We start from the raw sequence: 24,029 nt of genomic DNA on the forward strand, positions 1-24,029 counted from the left end.
ATTACTACGGCAATTACATCGCGATTTACAGTAATTACAACTTTTACTGGCTGAGCGGAACCAAACTGTGCCCGGCACAGCACACTATCCCGAGCGAGGCCACCTTTCGCTATAAAAAGGTTTCTCGAGCACCAGTAGAAACCATTAATCTACCTACTACGTTGCGGTCTACAATATATCTAGACTTAACATAGAGTCGTCCTTTCTAGCCAGAGGATTTTTCTTTAAAATACCGTTATTTTAATAGTCTCCATCGTTTGTCTCGAACAAAGGATGACGTCACGTTCGAATCGCGTAAGAGTACCGAGTTTCCGCTCCCTTTTGTAACCTGTCTTATTATTTCTACTTCCTCGAAAGATTTATAGATTTTTTGTGAACCGAACCAAAGACACGCTGAAATATTACCCGAAAGATTTATATCAGAAGGATCTGACGATTATTTCGTGACTTTATCTTGGTCTACGTATCAATTTCTCAATCTTATTGAGAATCTGTGTTTTTACCGGTGAAATAAGTGAAAACAATTTGTTACCATGATGAGAATTTGTTTAGACGAATGTTTATTTGTACGAGCAAAAATCTTGTTTTGGTCTAGAGAAAGTGTAGAGGAATATAATACCAGTAATTAAAGTTCGTAAAAAATGTTGTGGAGCTAAATACGGGCTCTAAAGTCAATAAGACATGTTATTCTACACAGAGTAATTTCTCTATGTAGAATCAAAAAAATATCAATTTAATCAATTTAATCAATGAAAAATGAGCTGGACAAGGAAACTTTGCTATGTGGTCTTTTTGTCTTTGAACCTACACCTATACATAATACGTATATATACATAAGATTGTAAACACTATACTCTAAATAAATGTAGAGTGTAATGTTTGAGAAATATAATTATTGACATCAAATTATTGTTAACCAAGTACCGAATAACACTAATTTACAGGTTATTAATAATCAGCACACAAACACATTTTATGGAAATTCTAAGAATAAGTAGACTATTCAACGGTTATAGAAATGTCTAACGTAATATATTTTGTCTATTATAACTATTGTCGTATAAAAAGTAGTAATGAATAAAGAAAAATATTGTATAAAATAAATCGTTTACAGCAGGGAAGAGAAAATGTACGTCAAATACAGAACCTTCTGAAAAGTATGAAACGTATTTTGTACGAAAATACGAAAGATTCATTGAAAGAAAGGCATAACCTGCAAAACGTATTTTAAAAAGTAAAAATAAAATGGTAAAAGGATTTAAAATGTTGGTTTCGTTGTTTCATTAGTAATTTGTTTTCACAGAAATGAAGTGAAAACAAGCAAATAACTTGCAATAGTGCAATAAATAGCACCATGTTACTTGCAGAAGATTGATTTTAAAATTTACGTTTATACGACGTTTATTACTAATTTTATTAAGTACTAAATATGCCTCCAGTTTTTAAATCCTTCCTTTTAACAACTTATATTTTAATACGCTATTTTATTTTCGTTGTTCTGTCCAAACACGTATATTGTTGGTCAATATAATTTTAATATTTCAGCATACACGCATTTAATGGAAAGATTATGCCGATGCTCTCAGTAAGTTTTAATAAATCCATTTAATCTACACTATGCTTCATAATTTAATTTATAAATCGAATTAATTATACAGTTATTTGTATATATATATTGTATTGAAATTTGGACGAGGAGTTTCAAATTTAGAGTGCAATTTATTGAAAATAAAATAATTTAATTAAATTTATTAATAGATTGGCCTTTTAGGCACTCCAATTTTATATGCACTACTTTATAAATGTAATTTAATAGAGTATGCCTCTTTAACTGACATTTAAAGCCACATTATCCTAAGGTCATTATCATTGTTGTCCCATCCTTAAGAGTGATAACTCCAAACATCTGCAAAGATGTCTCATATAGAGACATCTGTTTATCAGACTTAGACAGTTTCCCTTGCAAATAATACTTTAAGCCTAATGAGGTTTATGGACCTGGCAGCTTAAAGGAGAGAACGTTGTAAAGTAGTTCACAACCCTGTTTCCCCTCTTTTCAGTATACTAGTGAATACCTCTAAATTAGGTGCATTAAAAAACGATCGATTTATACATAACCACATAAATTTAATCGAATTGTTATATCTATGTGAAATCTATGAGGTGAATAATTGTATTCACCTCATTATTAAAGTAAATTGTTTTAAGTGTTCTGCTTGAAAAGAGTAGTTGTATACAGTATGTAAGTGATTTCCTAAGGAAAGAAATGAAAAATTGTGGAAAAAAGGAAAGATTAGGTAAAGATCATTAAACATTTTGAGCACTGTAAAAAATGTGCTTTAAGAAATGTTTGTCAAACTGTAGCCTCGTTATTACATATTGTTGTTAACTATAAGGAATACGTAACAAAATATTTAAATAAATTTTTTAAGATGCAGATAATTTAAAGTTTTCCGTGGAGATAATTTTCTTCTCAAAGCAAGAATTGATTCTTTTGATATAAAATGTTAAATATACTTGCATATGAAGATTACTTATAAATATCATGATTAAAAAAATGTTACCACAATTGAACAAGATTTCTAAGTTCATTCCTTACGAAAATGTTAAGAAAAATTCCTCGAATCTAAATTTCTCCGTATTGCTGTGTACATACACAACTCTATCAACAAAAAGTTAAATAATCTCTGATTGAATACCTATTCGACAGAGACAAACTCGATTTCACAGCTTGTATATAACTGTTAATCTCAGCTAGTCAAACAATCAGCAAGTGTATAAATTTTCAGTATTTTCAGCATTCGTACGTGTTGGATTATTTCGGGCTACGGTTACACCACACGTGTAAATATAGCGATAGGAAATAGCAAGCAATCTCAGCATTCCATTTCCTATCCAATTCTAATACTCTTTAGTTCCATTAGTTTGTCAATGAAATCATGATCAATTCGATTTGCTAGAACGATTCAAGCATCGTTCGCCTAAACAATTGTATCGTGTAAATAGTTTGTATGTAAATGGAGTTTCTGTATAAACATAGGTAACCTGACAGTGAGTTTGTGAAATGAATTTATTCTCCTTTCTGGGTAGTACCACGTTTCCAAAACGTTAATTGTATTTTGTGAGTGAACATCGAATAATATAATTGACAGGGTTCTGAAAAACAGTGGTAAATATAATAAGTCATCTGTAAGAAAATTGTGTAAAACGCATGTTGATCATAAGTATAGTTATATATAGTACCGTTTAATTATAAGTACGCTCAGAATGGATTAACTGTAGCATAGCAAATTTAATTGAAATATTTATGAGCTGCTCCAGCAGTTCAACAATTTTTATTATGTTGGTCGTAGAACCGACTAAGAAGATAAATTTATTACAAAAACTGCAGCTCAAAATAAAACCGAGGAATTAAATGTTCCCTTCGTTACAGAAAATTAATTCGTTTCTAGAAAAAGAATTACTAAACCAAGTGTTAATCATTTTATTAGCTGTTTTTAATTTTATCAGTTTGTTCATTTTACACGCGATAAAAAATGTATAATTCATGAAGGTTATAATGATGTATGAAATTTATGCATCAATCTCGTGAGAATAATAAAAATGGATACCTAATGTAGTTAATTAATGTTACATTGTATCCTTCCTGATTTATCGAGGAGATGAGAGAACATACTGCTGACAAAATTGAAATTCCTCCAATGCAAACCTGTGGTTCATTAGCTACTTATGAATGCGGTCGATGTTTTGGATTCCCGGTCGTCCTCGAATATTACAATAATTTTGATCGGCGCGAATCGTATAGCCGCTCACGTGCGCCAATTCCAGATATTTTTGACATCGGTCGGTGCTTATTTGAGTACGTACAAACGCGTCCCAACGCTTGACAAACTACAGGTTATTACCATTAATATTCCATCTGTAAATAAACACCAACCATTCCAGCGTTTCGTAATTTCTAAATTTCGTTTAATTTGTGATTGCTCTAGTATCATTTTTACTCTATTTCAATCTTCATACGGAAAAAGAAATTATTTTTAAAATTCATTCCGTGAACATATTTCTGAAATTCAGTTCATAGGTGATCAAACATTTCATCAAGATAGCAGAACGAAGGAATTAAAGTAATATTGTAAAATTTATATTATTTATCATAGTTCTGTATCTTTCCATTTTACGTGTGTTAGCTTTGCACGTATGGTTTAAACAGACGCAAAATGTTTTACTATCTACGATTTTATCCATCATTGTTATACGGCGTATTACAGGTAAATAAATGAAGAGAGATTAAAAAATAGACTTTCCAACTGTTACAGTTGTAATATTATTATCTTGGTATATGGCAGAATTAAATACTTATGAAGAAAATTAAAACATATATTGTTTTAAATAGAGATCTAAAATAGTTATGTGTAGTTGACTAACATAAGCAGACAGGACTTATGTTATTTAGTATATATGTCCATTTTGTAAATCTTTCTTTAGTCGTAACTTTAGATTTGGTTTCTCTGACCGAAGACTATTTTGGTCTGTATATGAGAAACAATAAACATTCAACGAAGAATTCAATAAGATTTTATAAATCTTGACAATGAGAAATGTCAAAACTAGAAACTACTGAGAAACTATTTTTTCGACACGATAGTAAATAATTCGAGACCGAATAATCATTGATATCATTGAACAAAATTTGAACTACTATATGAAACGTACTTCATGAACGTACGTACAACATTGGAAACAAGTATTAACACTTCTCTGTCTGTAAATTTTCAAAGCAAACCTAAGTTTTCGATCACTAGACAAAACTATTCTCAAGAACATTATAATAGTAATCTAACAATAATTGTTATGGAAAACGTAAAAGGTATTCATGTAGAGTCGTAAACGATACATGTACCCCAAGAATTACCTGGCAGGTGTAAATCTCGAGTAACTGTTCCATCTTCTCGCCAACCACTTGAAAACGAAATACTTGCTTTTAACACCTTAGCTGTTAACGCGCTTTCTTTATCGCCGCATTAATAATATGAGAAAAGATAACGAACGATACTAACTAGAACGACACTGAGTAAGTTTATCTTAATGGCTCCGTTTCGCTTCGCCATTATCGTAAAATAGTTCTGTATGCCGATTTGGCATTACCGAACAACCGTTTGAGGAAATAATTAACACAGTAGCAAGATCTATCAGGACGTGAATCTAGATTATACGCCAGAGCGACTACTATTTAAGAATCCCTCGACGTTTTTATTCCTCGATCACTCGCCAAGTTGCGGCTGGCCAGAGGTAAGGGTAAGGGGGGTTGTCTTAATTACTTCTACGTGGGACAATTTGTCTTACCTTACTCCGTTTTGCCAGGATTGAACCAAGGAATACGCTTCGTAATTGATGAGCTTTAAATTACGTTGGGCCAATGAGTAACAGAGTATTTCCTGTGGTTCGTGTTGGGAATCCTATATCGAATAAATTCGTACTTCGTAGCGAAAGCGTTCCACGATCGAGACACTCGACCTTTTCTTTCGCGAAAATCGTTTCCCTGTCGACAATCGAAATTGAAGTTTCTCCCCAGAATGTCAAAGTGCACCTGAGACAAAAGCAAAAATCAATAGTTTATTCTATGGTGACTTTGCACTAGCAGTCCCGTGTTTTTTCTTTACAATTCAACTAGGCGGTAAATTAATGTATGTTTTCTCTAAATTTTCGATACGTATCTCGGTAAAAATGGCCAGATGGCCGGAGTGCACGTCTATTGGTGCACGGTGTTTCGATACGGTTACTCAATGTATTTACATTGTTCGTTCTCAAAATATCCAGACTGGATTTTTCCAGATGATACCAGAGGGGAGCTGTGCATCGAATAACATTGAAATTATAAATTGTAGATGTTTTCCTATTCGCGCGATGTTTAATAGTCACTTATTCTTATCTTTTGAGTATTGATATGCAATAGTACACATAGAATCATTCATTGGGTTAAACTGAACTATTATAAAATACAACGTTAAGGGTTGTACCTTAAGAGTTGTTGCACAGCTCTAAATGGTGTACTAATTTCTCTTTTTATTCATTTGTATATTTATTTGTGTATATATACACATATTTCTACACTGTCAAGAGACTAATAATAAGTAACAATTAAACATATTGAAAAAAATTCCCGTGCCTAGATTTGAACTCGAGACAACAAATTTGTAATCGTACAAACTACCAGTTATGTCCCAAAAATGATGTCCCAAAACATTGTTATAAATTGTTTCATTATACGGATATACTAAGTCCAGGATTTCTCTAAATTTTCATACCTACTTCTTCTCAAAATTGGCTAATTATCTACGCCTAAACTACTGTTACGCTTATTGTAGGTATAAATCTATCGTTCTAGCAATTTTCATTGCAATCAGTGAGGATTATTTCTCGGCCTCCCCTTGTGAGAGATAGCGTTGACAGATACTGAAAGGAAATAGAATAGAGAGTCAAACTGTTAACTCCTTGTACTTTACGAGGGGCAAAGATACCGTCAGTGTTATAAACCTGGAGTATAATCCTTTAAGGCCTGTAGTATATTATCGATTTTCCGTCGCACGAGACTTTGGTCGAGGTGGTAAAAGGCATGGGCCTATATGAGAGCGCACATACCTGGTCGACCGCTCCTCCGACTATAGGACAATGCTTTTTATCATCTCTACGAGCCTCGACTCAACTGTCGTGCGACGGAAAGTCGATAGTGCGAAAGGGACCCAGCTTAGTGATTCTCAAACCTGATATATATTCCCGCGGATCGTTCTAGAATAGAATTAAATTATTACTCTTTTTAGTACAGTTTAGAACTGTTTTCAAAGAAATTTATTTTTTATTCAAAGCAATAGACAAAAATGAATACGAAACGAAATTAAAAGGCTCAGATGGGTGTTCTTAAGATTTGTTTCAGTATATCGGATGTGGCATTTAAAACAGGTCATCTGAATAGTTCGATTTCGAGAGAAATATAGTACGATGTTAGTAACTTTTTTATAGGAATATTTTTTATGGGTTATATAAAATTATTTAATAAGAGCAGTTTGTATGTAATTTTACCAATGTTGTATGAAATAATTTTTGTTCTAAATGTAAGAAAATAATTTAAAAAATTGTACTTGTTCATGTATTGAGATAATCTAAAAGATGACTGGCTAGCGGCACATGTAATATTAAATATGTATATCCTTCGAAATTGAATTTGTACATATCGGTTCTTGATTTTACTTTTGATTTTAGATTCTGCATTTGGAATTAGTATAAATACGAAAGGTAAATTTATTTGATCTGTTATCAATGCGTTAACACTGTTGAATAACAAATTAATTTTTTCACCGAATATTATGAATAAAAAAATTCGTATTACCTCGATATAATTCTTTGAGTCATCTAATACTACCATAGTTCCTTTAAAAGTTTTATAAAAGTAGTAACACTTGATGTCGTAAGTTTTAACATCGACTACGACATAAATGGTTCCTCCTAAATGGCTATAATATTGCCTTCCTCGTGAGTTAGTTGACGTCTACACGCCACTAGTGATACAAATGCCTCAATAATATTTTGACGCCTTTTCCATGTGTATTCAATAATTGACACCTCCGAGACAAAGTCTGAAACTCGATTTCGTTATTCTCGACTTTTATCTTATTTTGGCACGTAGAATCGCCCTTTAATGTTACGGACACCTGTTGCCGAACACCCTGTAGAGTATTCTCCTTTATTCTACTTGAGTGCGAACTACAATTTGAGAAACACTGCTTGGACATATTCACGAGAACACGACCGGTGTGTCACGCCCTATGTCCACACGAGGCTTGATTTTCCACCAGTCACACTGCAATTTGTTAAGTATACGCATGTACCAACAAATGAAACAAACATATCGAAACATGCCGTCAATCGTTTAGAACAGTGTGGTACAAGCGAGGTCACGTGAAACCTCTCGAGCTCTCCCATTCCTCTTTAAACGCGACTCTAACACATACATTGTGCGCAACGTTTGTGCGCTTCCTTACAACAGAGACGTTAATTTGTCATAGTTACCTCTTTAGCGACACAAGGTTTCTCTGGCAACATACGAATACTATGCGAATAAGGAACAATTGGAAGGGGAAGCAAGTAAGTACTCGATGGTGCCTAGGTTGGACAATGAAGGTTTGAAACGCTACAAACATACATATACAAAATCAAGTACCGATACAAATGTGATAAGAAACAAATCATGATCTACAAGAGAAAGTATCTTAGTCCGGTACGTAGACGTTTCAGGATATAAACTTTCTTTATAAACGTTCCAGTATAATTTCGTCTAAGGACACGAAATTATCGGGGTTTTAATTGCTTACCTAATTGATCGATTAATTTCGAAACCACTCGACGAAAAAGTTCTTAAAATCGGTATGTTTTGAGAGTCCGTGACATACTTAGTCTTCGAAATATTCTATCAGCGCAAAAAGGAGGAGAATACAGGTGGTGCGGACCACGGCCATAACGTTTCAGTTTACTTATATATTTATAGCAAGCAGCAGCGAAATGAAACACGGAGAAAAATAACACCAGTTAAATTTACGTGTTGGATAAAAAGAAAAATAAACGCGGTATCCTGCACACATTCACCGAAAGGTGATCGCGTTCGAGATTCAAGACCTTCCCGCGCATTCGAGGAAACGGAAAGATTACTTATTTACGGGTCTGCCAGCTTGGCACAGAGGAGGAAGGAAAAAAGTCGGAGCCACGTTACGTTTGATGTTGCCTCGAATTGGCTAGTTAAGGAGAGCGACCGTTGATGGATTCGTTTTCCGCGTAGAAAGGTTATTTATGAACCCTACGAGTCGCGGCATCGATCCGTACCGGGAACGACGTGGGCGTTCAGAATTCTTCGGCAACATGAACAAATTACGATGCACGCTACACATCCGCTTATTCGAGAAACGAGACAGTCAGTACCGTTTCTAGAATAAATTGGAATTAGTTTCCTATCGGGTGTTGGTAATCGACCTTCTATTAACCAATGACGATCAGACTTATTCTCTCGTGTTACACGAATTGGACGATCGATCGGTTTGTTAGGTTCAAGAAAATTTAGGGGAGCAGAGTTCCCATTTTACTAATTGTGAACGTGGCTTGAAACTTTTTACATAAAGAAGGTATGTGACATTACAATAGTAACATTTTAATACTCACTAGACTGAAGTTAATAAGAATACTGATAAAAAAGAATTAATTTCTTTCTATACGTTCTTGAACGTTAGGTATTTTATGCGTAGATAATTTTACTCTATATATCAACGTTTTACTATGTTCTATTGTATTTTCTCATTTTCCACATGCAGAGATTAATCCTATTGTTTAGCTGAGAATTCGTTTCGTTCCATTTAAAGATAATGTTATTGAATGCAAGTATGTTACATAAAGCAATACCAATTTTGCATCTTTATCAATAAGAAATGAATTGTGATATAGTAATATATATATACATTATTTTAGGACATGGAATATCATGTATTACATCCATCACATTCGGATCTACCACGTTTCTCAATTTAAGGATTTATTTCTTTCTTGGACAGTTTTAATAAAAAGATTCTCATATAATTTAATTGCCCATCGAATAACGTAATGTGTGATTAACTGTTCCAAAATATACAACAACAGTTCAAACGTATCCTAGGCAAAACTGTTAAAAAATTTACATTACAAAGGAAGAAGATATATACAGTCAGAGAGATAAATAATTATACGTAACTTACCCTACGTAATCAGTTGTAACTACAAATTTGCGTTTAGCTGTTATGCTCGGTAAAAGTAGTTAAGATCAGTCCATTCTTGGTCGAGAAAGTTAAATTTTCCGATATCCGATACTCGATTCGAAGGTAGCGATCCAGTCAATTTCAATTATTGGAATTTTATTGAAACTCGCGTGATGCAGAAAAGTACAAGGGTCTTTCTAGAAAGCGATACAATTTTCTCCAATGAAGTCCAATAAATTGCGTAACAAGATTGTTAAAACTCTTCGAACACTGAGTTTGTGATACGGATACCAAGAATGCACTGTTTCCGAGGAAAACAGTAATTTAGATACAATATTTATGAATCGATTAATTAAACACGGAGTCAACACATCAGAAATGGTACCACTATTACGAAATTTGTCACGTTTCTACTAACAACGCTGGTTTCAAACATTTCACTTCAACATTTTCAATTATTGTTAGCGTATCGTGCATTCATAAAACGACATGAACTCTCAGTGTTTGTAATGCAGAATTTTTCAAATTTGACTAACGAGTAGGAGGTAGAGTTTGGATCACGGTCAAGTATATACATATACAATAAAGCGAAGCAACAAAGTTAATGTGAAATATTATTTTATTAATATTTAATAATACTACTGCATTGACAAAAATTTCAGAATAAACAATAGAAACATGAAGATAGAACTAATTTTATTCATGCGACGAATGTGGTTCCTTCTTTGTAGATTGATTCCATTTCGTAATACATATGGGCAATGTTACATGCAAGTCTGATGTATGTTTTTCTTGCAGATTGTAAATAATACTAAATTCACTTTCCATTCATTTAAGTAATTAATTGAAGAGATTTTTCTGGCGAAAATAAGTCCAAATACAATCTTATTCCGTTATACGAATCATTTCTGGAAAACATTTCATTGTTTATTATTAAAAATGGTTCAAATTGTGTTTCGACTCATTTTCAGCCAGTTTATAACTGTCTATTAAATTGATAATATTTTATGCCAACTCGATTCCTTTAGTATTACTATCGCTTTCGTTCATAATTATATGTTTCCTTTAAAGTATTAATTACATTAATTGAATTGACTTTCGTTTTCCCGTTAAAAATATACCACTATATCATAGAACACAGATAACAAACAATTTCCACACAAACAACTTCAGGGAGAGAAATGTGTTTTTCTCCCCCTATTTTGAGGGCTGATTTCACCCCTTAAATATGGATAAAAGCAGATAAAAAGAAAAAACGCGTCAAATATTTTTTTAATAACTATATTATATGCAAGTTTCATTAAAATCGATTAAACAATACACTCAATATTGCTCTTATAAAGATACATCGACAAATACAACAATTTTAATTTTCACTATTATCTGACATTTGATATTACGCGCGACATGGACGTTCTCAGTGGCTAGCCAGTTTTTCTTCACACTAATACACTAATGATTTTGTAACTTATATAAAGATAAAAATCCGGAATATTAAGTTATTGTACAAAGCGTGTAATATTTACGAGAATATTAACGAAGCATAACCACCGGAAATTCTCCAGAGAGCAAGTATTGCGGTAACAAGAATGGCGGTTCGTTCGAACCCTAGGACGGTTTCCACGCTAATACACTCAGCTATCGCTCTACGCAAGTGGTATAACGATGGGGGATGACAAAGAAGAAGCGACTCACCCTCGGTACCTTCCATTTTCCAGCGTTTCTCCTGATCTTCTGCCTGGTTGCAGGCGTACCCCTGCGCAGCTTTTGCCTTCCCCTCGATCCCGGGAAAATGTATGATACGCCTGCTTGCAGAGTTTAACCGCCATTTTTCTTGTGATAAATGAAATTGTTCCGCACTAGGCGGGCATGGCGCTTGTCACTATGAACGTTGCTCCAGCGTGCATTCTCTTGCCCAGCTCGAAAAATGTCGCAACCGTGAGACGAAATAAAATTTGCGATCGGTTAGTCGTTTGGATACGTTTCTTTGACTAATTTTAATCACGCGCAGTTTCTTTTCACGAAAGATGACTTCTTCGACAGTAGTTCATTAGATTCTAACGTTTTCTCTAAAAAGCAAACAAGTTCCATAAATCGTTCTCTTTTCGGTGTAAATTGGACAATACCTTCGTCACTTACATTTTTTCTACGAAAATGTACATTTGTCAATTCGACAGTGTCTTTGTCAGTTATATTTTTTCACCAAAGTGTAAATTTGGAAATGGTAATGTGACGCGGGAACTTCCACGACCAATAGTATTCGTTCAAACTTCCTAATGAATTTTCCAACGGTTTATCTGCGATTGTGAGCACTGAACCGTCTGACTATCCTTCCACGATTTTCCGACTCCGAGCACACACTTCGAAGTTACCAGCAGAAGTATCAACGCTTTGTGACCCGTGATGGAAACCCGTGGAACTGCGAGCTGTTGTGATCGGTTGGGGAACAGACGAGTAATATCAGCGGTGATTGACGAGATCCTTGGGAACGATCGGTCCTCGAACATTCTCGAACACGGAACGATCGTTGATTCCGTCTAATAACGACGACAAACACGTCACCGCGGGAAGATAAGCGGCGCTGGTGGGGTGTGCGTCAGCGGGTAGCTCGTTAAAACGTGATAACTTCATCTGCATGTAAATCTAATGGAGTGGATGGAGTTGCAAGGACATCAAACCGCCGTTAACCACCACCTACACCGTCAACCGGCAAGATGACTCGGTGGCGAACACCTTAAGGTTGGTTAGAAAGCCACGATCTTAACCATCAACGCGTACGTCACTGCTAAATTCTCGTGCAATAAGACCTAATTCCAAAGGATGCCGTCGTAACTCGTGCGGAGCACTTTAACAGCGTCTGTAACGGGATTCCTGTTGACATGTAAAACCATTCGCCTTCGATGAATGTGGTTAATTATATTTGCTCACGCGTACGCACACGCGATTACTTAATTCGCTTCTGACTGGCGGTTTGCAGGATCGATGTGAGTGATCAACGCAACTTCGAGGGAGTAACTTGTTACCGAGCAACTCTGACTTTTATAGATTGGAAAGAAATCGAATAGTATAAATCTGAGTTGGGAAACTGGGACGTGTGTCGAGGTTATCGGTTGCGATATGTTTTTTATTCGTCAATAGATGCTAAATTTGTCTATTATTTCATGATTATATCATTAACGCCAGAGGGCGTTTCAATTTTGTTAGCAACTTCGAATTATTCGTGTCTTTCTTTCTTCTATATCGTTCTTGTTCTTATATCGTTTCATATGGTTGAATTTAGGGAATAATAAAGTTGATGTTTAATAAAGCAATACCAACCTTCTAAAACTGGTACAATTGATTTACGACCAGCAAAATTTACTAGTTCGAATAATATAATATGCATTTTTGTCAATGAAGAATTAATATTGACACATATTATTTCAGAATTTATTATTACTTTTCACATTTGGACCTACCTCTTTTGTCAACTTAAGAATTCATTTTTTTCTAGACAATATTAGTAAGAAAGTTTTCATATAATTTCATCCTCTATTATTGTATAACGTAATTAGGTATCAACTACTTCAAAATATTTAACAATAGTTTGAGCGTGTCCTAGACAAAATTATTAAATAAATCTATACCGTTTATTATCTTCTATGATTCTTACGGTTGCATACCACATTATATAGAGAAAAATGAAACCATTAGAATATTTGACAGTACGCTACAAAGTAAAGTAAATTGTAAGAATTTTCATACCGTTACATTAGCAATTCGATAATCGTTGGAAACTACTCACAGTAATCGTATTGTAATTATAGCTTCCTAGAGATGGAATTGTAACTTGTTAAACGAAAATGTATATCTTTTGATATCTAATTATGAATTAAACATGAAAGTAAATAGAAGATAAGGTGATTATATCTGTAATAAGTAGCCACAAAAATCATCTGACATATTTTTAATTGTAATATCAACTTGCAATACAAATAAATATTTTTGTTGACTGTTTTTTCTTTACCTTCTTCGTGTAATCGTAAGCTTTACTTGAAATTAATAACATTTTATCGTATATGCTATTCCATGCATTATATCCTTCTTTTTTCTTATCGATAGTTAACAATTAACGTTTGATGTATTTCGTTTTGCAGTTCCAATCATAGCTGTCAGTGGAGTGGTAGACAAGAAAGTGCAACTTCCTTGTGACATTCGTTCCGCAGACAACGATAAACTGAGTATGGTGCTCTGGTACAAGGAAGGAGGCGGAGAACCAATCTATCGGTAAGCCGACAATCGTTCCAGTTTCTATAAGTAGATAAATGCCAAATACCATAACTTTTGAACTATAAAACTGACAATCGACACTAGCCTTGAATTTACAAAGTAACAGCTTCTCATAAAAATATAATTTAGGAAACAAATGTGACTCAAATTTCATAAATTTATATTTTCGGACGTAAAACTCATAAATAATATATATCGACAATTCTGCATTTTAATAGAAACATACCTAACTTTATTTCCAATTTTTGAATTCTAAATATGTTTAACATTTTTGTTATACCACGTCATCGTAACGGTAGATAACTACTTAAAACCGATTTAAATTAGTATTACTTATACCCCTAACATTAATTAATGGAAATTGTACAGATTTAAGCCAGATAAAATGAAAGTTACATAGACTAATACGTTGCACTCCCTTTCTGGTGAATATCTGCCTCGCAACACTGTGTCATTGAGTTAATTAAACAACAACAAGACTGGAATATTATCTCAACCTTCTTAAGTAACGTCATAAAATTCGTTGGGTTCGTTATGTTAAATGTTTCTTCGCATCAATACACGGTTTCGATACATAATTAAGATTTGAAGAATGGAAAGGCCATGATAATAAGTATTACTATTTAAACATTGTTTTAATAATCAGACGTCCGTTGTAGAATCAAATTTGGCAACCGTGCGTCAATTTCGTTTCCTAAATAATGATCCAATTTCATAATAACCGACCGTTACCGTGTGCGCCCCAAACAGGGGCATAGCGCAAGAAAAATACGCAACCCTCGACGAGAGGAACAAATACGGTATCCCGCTGGAACGGTTGAAACAAGCCAACACGTGAAAAATAAAATCTCCCCGAAAATCCGACATAATCCGAAGTTCTTTGCATCCCCAAATTCATCAGAGACCTTAAAAACCAGCCCGATTACAAAGACATTGTACCGGGACCGGCCACCATTTAAAATTTCCCCGAAACCCGATAATCCAGGAATATAAATTACTTGGAAGAAATAAAAAGGAGAGAGGGCGGACGGGGCGTGAACGGGGAGGATGGTCCAGAAATTCCACGCGTTATTTTCCGCGGTGAACTTCATTTACTTCCCGACTCGCCGTTTCGCTTCCGCGGCCCGTGAAATTTTGCATATAGAATGGTGCTCTCACCCCCGCAACTCCCCGTGTCCACCGATTCGAGAAGAAGCGCGACTCGGTGCGCGGGAGGGTGGAGAACGGGGGTGCGGCGAGATGTGGAGGAGGTCGTCGACGTTAGTGCCCCGTCTGGTCATATTTAAAAAACGTAATAAAGTGTAAGATATGTACGGGGGTGGCGATACATCGTCCCGAGACCGTGGGACCTCCTTTCTTCTCTTCCACTGGAAAGAGCGGGAAGGGGACACACCGGGTGAATCGGTTGGTCGGGGCACAGGTCGTCTCCTGTTGCAAAGTCGATTTAATCCTCGCCGCGAGAGGGGAAACTTGAAATTTAAAGGCAGACAGACGCCCCGGGCACCCTCTCGACTAGCACTTTTCCTTGTTTCGCCCAACCCATTTCCGTATCTAGTAATAAAATATTTATTAGAAGACATACTGGCTCATTTATCATACGCTGCGCCAGGCGGTTAAGGAAACGGAACAGATCGTGCGTAGATGGCTGTGAATATCATTTATTGCTTCTTGCGTTCGCGTCGATTTTTTGCCAACTGCTTTTACAATTAAATGAAAACGAGACGGGGAAAAAATATTATTGCTTTCACGATTAAATGAAAACGAGACGGGAAATATATATTATATTTGCACGAGGACTTCTAGAATAGTGAAAAGGATATTTAACTTTGCTGTCCTTGATCATTATTTGGAATGAACGACTGTATTTGTATCAAGGTCGTTTAATATTCTCTACGTAAGATAGAAGAAAATAGTAGGTAATTTGAATTTAATTTTCTGGTCGAATTATTTGGTATCATTATCTTGAAAGGAGCTTCAGATACAGACCTAACGTGCCTTAGGTTTTAATTACAGCATTTTAACTGTACTTAGTCTCGTGTGCATTTATATATGATACTTCTTGTATTCGTTTTCGTATTCCTGTAATTTACCATTACATTCGCGTAATAACGACGCAAAGAAATACGCAGTAATTTCATATAATCGGAAAGTAAACTAGTATAGCTCGAAAATGGATAAAAATATCAATTTGTTTTTTAAAGAAAATAGAGTATTATTTTCGTTTGTACTTACAAATTTGTAAATAATATAGTATTCACACTTTATTCCGCATTTAATTATATTTTAGATAAATAGCTATTAGTTGAATGAGTGGAACGAATAATACGATTGGATGAATTACAATATGTACATCGGTAAATTCGCTATGTTCGATTGTTGATGCGTAAGTAATGAAAATTGATCGATCGTGAAAAATATCATCTTTGCGCGAGCGTGCTAATATGTTAAAAATTAAACTTAACTCTTAATTGGATACCGAGAATTCTCATAGTGAGAATTGTTCTATAAGAGAAAATTATTTTCAACATGTATATAGTATCGATAATAAATGACTAGGTGCCCTTTCAATTGATTGTTCTATGGCCCATAAAAGATTCCGAAACGGAACAGTGTTTTTTACTTAAATCGGTACTAACTCTGAAATACTTTCTCGATGAAATAAATTCTCACTGTGTGCGTATTTTAAAATATTTTACATCTTCGTGTCGCTTTACGATGCCCATAAAAATATATACATTCCATCGTACTATAGAAACAACACGCGAGTTCTAGATCCTCGAAATTAATGGAGCGCGATGAAAAAAAAAAACATACATACAGGAAACAAGAGAGCATTCGTTATTATCACTGAGCACTGTTATGGCTGATAAACGGGGTTAATTTTTTTACTAATCTAACGAAACGAAGGACGGCTCTACCGTCGAGAAAGCACGAGCGAAAGATAAGAGCGTAACGTTGTACGTAAATTTACTCTCTGTACATCATAAAACTTGAACGAATTATAATATTATATTTTAAAACTTCTTCATAAGCCAAGTTGACGGAAATTTTAACGTTTTTACAGCCCAGCTCTTCCCTTCCGCTGCATCTTTATAGCTTTACTTCCACTTAATCTGATTTGTAATCTCGTTGCGACGATTTATTCGGCCACTTGAACGTTTCACTCTAACCGGTCCTCGCTCATTCAATTCTGCTGATTACAGACTCATTTCATTCAGTTTTTTGCGCAACCCTGCATTTTCGTTTCCCTTCTCCTTCTTCTTCATCCGTGTTTTCCTTGGTTCTCTACCTTCGACCTTTTATGAAATTTTCTGTAATATTTGCGCGATCTCTAAATAGCAACCTTGATTGCTCTTAAGGGACATCGTTTCGCAGAATTGAATCTGTCCAATTCCACTCGTCTGCTCTTCTATTTAAATCGTATGCATTATACGGAATGTCATCAGAGTGTTACTCCGTGAAAGGGTTGGTAATTCTTATAGGACGCAGACAGAGACGAAGGAATAGAAACGCGATTGGGATCGATCCGGAATCGATTAATGAACTGAGTAACCAGGCAGGATGGTTTTCATATATCCATTGAAAATTTACACTTACGTTTTACGGAAAACGAACCTTTATCGAGAGATATATTATCTAGGCTTTAAATACGGCCGTGAGCAGAAATAGTTGAATTGCTCGACTAGAGAAAACTCATAGAACACGAGAGTTGGTTCGCGGTTTGTTCCGCGATGAATTTATTCTCTGATTTAGCGTTAGAATTCGCATTCGAGGAAACTTTAAGGCATTCGATGATGCGTTGAAGTTTATTCTCAAGCGCAGGAAATCGAGTTTCCAAGTAGTGGCAAGTAGGAAATGTTCGTTTAGAGGACACGGAAAGTCTTTAACAGTCCTCTGCTATCGTAAATGCAGATGGAGTTCGCAATACTTTATTGTCTTCGAGGCTTGTTGTCGTGGAGAATTTGAATAAGAATATTTTCTAGAAAATAACATCTTAACTAGGTGTTCAAATTTTAAATAATTCTCCATTCAGCAAATATACTGTGGAAATTAATTAGAAGAGAATGTAATTTATAGTCGTACGACGTTCTTTTTTTACAAATACATATGTGCCTATTCATTATATCTTTGATGACAATCGAGTAAAGTAAATATAGACGATCGAGTAAAAAGTAAATATAAAATAATAACGGAATTAATGAAATAAGTTGGAAAAAATAATTTTTTTTATTAAAAGTTACTACTAATACTACAACGACCACCGCCACTACCAACCGGATAATGTTGGGTTCCTTTAAAAAAGATCGAACCGTTCGAATAAATCGAGCAACTTAAGGGAACTTAAACGATTCGTATTGAGCCAAGCAGTTCGAATGAAGGCGTACAGTGTAAATTCCGAACGTTCTTTTAAACCTTTCAAAGAACCCTATATAACTAAGAGTCGTTCCTGCAGCTGAAGAAAATTACCAATACCTACAGACACTATTCAACTGTTCACCCAAGCATTAATGTAAACATTGGTATCTCGTCTTTTTGAATGGACTGTAGATACGATCGACTCAGTCAGTAATGACAATATGTTTAGATAAAAGTATCGTTGTAATGCAACAAGCGGATTATTTCCTTCACCCCCGTGTCGTTTCAACCAACAGTCAATGTGTCAACGTCTCATCTTTCCACATTACACATACTAAGGTGTCCATTGGACGATTACTCTAAACTTGAGCCACACAGTGAGATGAACTTGGTTTTTGTACGAATACATACATCGAGTCCTATGCTTTCAAGATTTTTAAAATCTTTAACGCTTCAAATTAAATGACACCTTGCTTGACAATAACAGACAGTCGTCCACTTGCTATCTAAAACGCGACTGTTCAAACGAAACAACGTAAACCTGCTGCAATTACAAATTACTCGAAACCAGTTCTCTTGAGAGTTCTACCAGCATCGTATTTCCATTGACGCTGCGTCATCGTCTGACCGCCAATACCTGAATTTCTAGCTCGCCTCTAGGTTTTGGAAAGCTTTGACGCTGCAAATTAAATGACACCTTGCTTGACAGTAACATACAGTCGTCTACTTGCTACCTAAAACGCGACTGTTCAAACGAAACAACGTAACCCTGCTGCAATTACAAATTACTCGAAACCAGTTCTCTTGACAGTTCTACCAGCATCGTATTTCCATTGACGCTGCGTCATCGTCTGAACGCCAATACCTGAATTTCTAGCTCGCCTCTAGGTTTTGGACAGCTTTAACGCTTCAAATTAAATGACACCTTGCTTGACAGTAACAGACAGTCGTCTACTTGCTACCTAAAACGCGACTGTTCAAACGAAACAACGTAAACCTGCTGCAATTACAAATAACTCGAAACCAGTTCTCTGGACAGTTCTACCAGCATCGTATTTCCATTGACGCTGCGTCATCGGGCGGACGCCAATACCTGAACTTTTAGCTCGCCTCAGCGATTTTCGAGAAAAAACGAAGGTGCAGCGTGCCGCTTTGATTTCCATGCATCTTCCGCCCCGAGAACGTTCGAGCTTCGATTCTTCTTTGGAAAATCTCCGCGAACGGGACCTGTGATACGGAGAGCCGATCGATCGAACCGTAGACTCAGATGGCGAGCAGGAGCCTGGACCGGAAGACCGATACCCTGGAATCGCTTTGCAGAGGTTATCGTTCGTTGAAAGCCGATCGAACGAACGCGTTATATCCACGGATCGTTTCAGCCGACGGAAAGCTCGTGATTTTCTGGAGCGAGGGCGGAACGTATGGGTGTGTATGGAAGGCCGGTTACAGCCGTGTGGCAGAATCCAAAGGGCTACCTGCCTCGAGCCAGGCAGCCATACGGACGTCCGGACGGCGGCGGCAAGTCACGGAAGCGCTTTCCTCGTCTGCTGGAAGTGCGAAGTGGAAGAATTAAATCGTATTTCAACGTCAATGCCGCGAAAGCAGCCAGCAGAGTGGGATAGCTTTGGGAATACTCAGTCACGAGCGGAAATCCGAACTCCCGTGCAGTCGTGGAACGCAATTTAACTTTTAGTTGCTCGTGAGGAACCGTCGGCTTCCATACTCGGTCTTCCACGATTCCCCTCTTCTTTCATCCCTTCGCCAGCCCGCCAGGTTTCACTCTCATCCTCTTTCTATCTCCGCAAGACATCCGTCTCGTTCCCGTCGCGAAGTCTTCTCGTTCTCTCTTCGCTCCGGATGCTTAATATGCAATCACGCACGGAAGATAGCTCCCCAGGTGACTCGGTATATGCTCCTGCCCTTCCATCCTGCCGGATTATACGTCTGTTACGCTTCTTCCCGCATGGATCCATCGCGGCGCAGCTGAAGGTCTTGGATCATGCGTACCTGAGCTCTCCATGGCAATGAAACCCGTATCGTACCGACCCATACTTGCCGCGATATCGTATAGGTTGTACCGAAAATAAATGGCAAAGCTTCAGAAATATATTCTACTCGTTATAACGATGGAAAAGTGTCGTATAAACAGAGGTCCCCAGGTGCTTTCTACCTGAGTAATACCCTTTTAAAACACGTTGGACGAACGAGGCAGACAAATATAGTATCTAGAATATTTCCATTGTACGCAGTTTTCGAGAATACTGTATACAATTTATGTATACATCCAACTTTATATGATACATTTACACGTAACCGTGTATAATGCACGAATGAAAATATAACGAAACGAATAGAAGAGTACAAATTTTGTTGATTATGTAGATACATTTTACACAAAATAGTTACTTGTGTATTTTCTAACTCTTTCGAATAAACTCTTACCTATGTTTGAAGAAAGAATTCGGTACTAGTTATAGTTGGGTCAAAATTACTTCGCATCCGCTTCACGAAAGTTAAAGTGACTTGCTTAAGCATGGAAGCAAGCTAAACCTTCATCCCTTATCTGCACCATTTTGGTACCGAAACTGTCCGCCCACTGTCGAATCTTTTGTTAAGTATAATATTTATTAAACTGTTTAAGTAATTGTAATTTCCAAATGATCTTCCTTCGAGGTAACCATAAATAATTACCGATAGGAAGTAAAGCACGCATGCTATATTCCGTAATCACCAATGATGATAGAGGACGATGATTTTAGAATCATACTGTAAAGAATGTTTCGCAGTTACGAGAGTAATCGAGTCCCGGAATTTAAAAATAGACTTTTATGCTAGAAAAAATTTCTAGATTCCTAGAAAATTTAAAAGTGTGATTATTTAAAATTGCCATTGGTTTATCGTTCGTTACTCAGTTAATGCTTTGTCAAAATATCGTTAAAAAATTTTAATGATCGCGGGAGTTAAATTCGATTGTTTACGCGAATGTGTAGTTTTTTGATGGTGAACATTGTGTCAAACTCATGGTAAGCCTATAAAAAAATTTGTCGACGAATTTGTAATTTAGGATGGTACATCTTCCGTTTGTTCATAATAGAATGTGAAAAATGTCTTTATTTAATTAAGAAAAATCGAAATTTCTCCATTTTTTCTAACTATAATAATTTTAAAATGTTTTTACGAATCTTTCTAAATGTACATACAAAAATGTTTGTATGAGCGATTTAATTCAGTGCAATCATAGGACATTTTGATGAATTTATTTATAAAATTTTGTATATTATTTACATAGTCTTCGAAATATTTCTCGAAATAAAAATATTTATGACAAAACGGTTAAACTTGTAGCCAAAGTTTGATATCGGTAGGTCTGACAGGAAGCATTAACATTAAAAATGGTTTCGAAGTTCTTATGAAGATTGAAGGGAGAATCGTTGAGTTGTTGAAGAGGTGTCAGCCGTACCGAGTTTAAGCAAGCATGTTCTCAAGTTTGCACGTGACACTGACTAAAGTCTACATAGCGAGACGTCCTGAAGTGGCGTTGTCTACTTCGTCTCTCGGATCTTCGAGATTACAAGTGCTGGTTTCATGAAAATTCGTCCCTCACTTCCGTAGGATTTTGGTATTAACCTGTACTGGGCAAGAATGCTCTCGCGAAGAAATCGTAAATGGAGATTCACCGAGGCCCGACTTCTTCATCATCGTAAAACAATCTGGGCTGTCTAACAAATTGCGTTCTAAAAATTTTCGAATAAAAATGTATCGTCAAATAGTACGCTAAAGTTTGACATCGTGAGACAAAGAGACGTTAATTATATTTCCAACATCTGTGTATATAATTGGAGATCCAATGTATCTCTAATTAATTTAAAATAGCTTATTGGTGATTTCTATAAATTAATACAGATTTCCATCACGATTACGTATCAATTATACAGCCATGATACAATAAACTATTTAATTGCCTTATCTGTATAGAGTCTTAATGAAAGAAAAATGTAATGTCTGTAAATATACATTCGAACGGTTCGATTGCCTGTTCTTAATGTAAAAAGTTTTCTTATATTTGAAAGCAACTTCCACATTAATTTTCCTTTCTGAAAACTATTGCTTCTTTACGCGCTAGGGAAATAATATGCCTTGGTGCTTGCTTGGCATTGCTACAAAAAGGTATAACCGATTGTTTCAGCTTTGATGTTCGGGGTCTTCGACAATTCCGCGATGCTGACTTTTGGTCGTCGCCGAAGGCATTGGGATCAAGAGCTTTTTTTATCACGATGACGAATCCCGCTCACCTCAGCATCGATCGATTGGAGACTAAAGATGAAGGGATCTATCGGTGTCGAGTGGACTTCAAGAATTCGCCGACGAGAAAGCAGAAAATGAATCTGACTGTTATAGGTGAGCAGTGAACCTATGGCTTATTTAACTGCAATTACGTTCGATATTCGCAAGTAACCGAGATTGAACAAATATTCTCGATAATCTTTCCCTGTGCGTGATATTGCAATTAAAAACAGTCGATAACCTCGAATAAATGCCGTTTCCTAAAATAATGTATGAAATTGTGCAGTGAAAATAAAACATATAATTACCGAATTCTTGATTATCGACACGAAGAAACGTTGAAAGCAAAAGTTGAATTGTATCGTAGATTAATGAACTGTATTTTTTTTCATCTTCTTTAGTATAATCAGAGTTAACAATATTGTTTTCTTCAATTGGATCATTCATTCAATTTTTCTAATGTAGCCAAAAATTAACGAATTACTTTTCTAGAAAATATTGGAAAATTAATGAATCTTCAAAAACGGAAAGAGCATTGCATTTTTAATGTAGTGATATTTTCACCGAATGTGTATTTTGACTGTAATTTTATTTAACGATAAAGTTATTTTATTGAACGATAGAGTCATTTAATTAAGTAATTTTTGAATTGCTTTGACCATCGGTACATGGAATATAGATTTTGTTAAATGAAAATTCAGAAGCTCGTAATAGAGACGATGTTGTTAATTTACTTAATTTGTAGTAATCTTCCATAATGATTTAACAATAATTTGCTGAACTTGTAATTCAATGTCGAAATGATTTCCTATACAATCGTATCGATGATGTTGATTATTTCAAGGAAATATGTTTGACAAAAATTACCAGTTAACATTATTTCTTTGGAAGCGACAAATATTATGATAAGTAACAAATTTTTCTCAGGATCATATTTTTCGTGATTTCAAAATCATCGATATTTTGTTCAAGTCACATAGAAATAGAGGTATCGTAAATGATCAAATTAACGTTTTAACCTTAACTATTAAGCCACGATGAGAAAAATATGTAAAAAACTATCTACGACCTTGAAATCTCGAAACGTATGACCTTGATAAAAATTTCTCCGCTTTCGAACAAATAACGTTTCTCTTTGTCGTTTCTTCTGGTTAGCAAAAACGAATGAAATTCCGTTTTCAACGAACTACCCTGTATCTCTGCTTTATATGAATTCAGCAACGGGGAAATATCGTGTTCTAGTTTTATACGTATCCCCGGTCGCGTGTAATCGTCGCCACTGACAAAAGAGTATTCAGGGAATGCTAAATCATTCGCACTAGTGGAATTCAATTGGCTCTAATCAATCTT

General features: G+C 35.6%; 1 protein-coding gene across 1 annotated transcript in view; it reads left to right on the plus strand.

The window, feature by feature from the left end:
- The window catches only part of LOC143145349 (neural cell adhesion molecule 2), a 261,041-nt gene that overhangs the window by 149,114 nt on the left and 87,898 nt on the right, over nucleotides 1–24,029 (plus strand). Inside the window, exons 2-3 of the mRNA XM_076308653.1 lie at nucleotides 13,907–14,036; nucleotides 22,582–22,793. Of these exons, the coding sequence (XP_076164768.1) occupies nucleotides 13,907–14,036; nucleotides 22,582–22,793 (342 nt within the window). The remainder of the gene's footprint in view (nucleotides 1–13,906; nucleotides 14,037–22,581; nucleotides 22,794–24,029) is intronic.

This window comes from Ptiloglossa arizonensis, chromosome 4 (assembly GCF_051014685.1).
Source record: "Ptiloglossa arizonensis isolate GNS036 chromosome 4, iyPtiAriz1_principal, whole genome shotgun sequence".
Classification (NCBI taxonomy): Eukaryota; Metazoa; Arthropoda; class Insecta; order Hymenoptera; family Colletidae; genus Ptiloglossa; species Ptiloglossa arizonensis.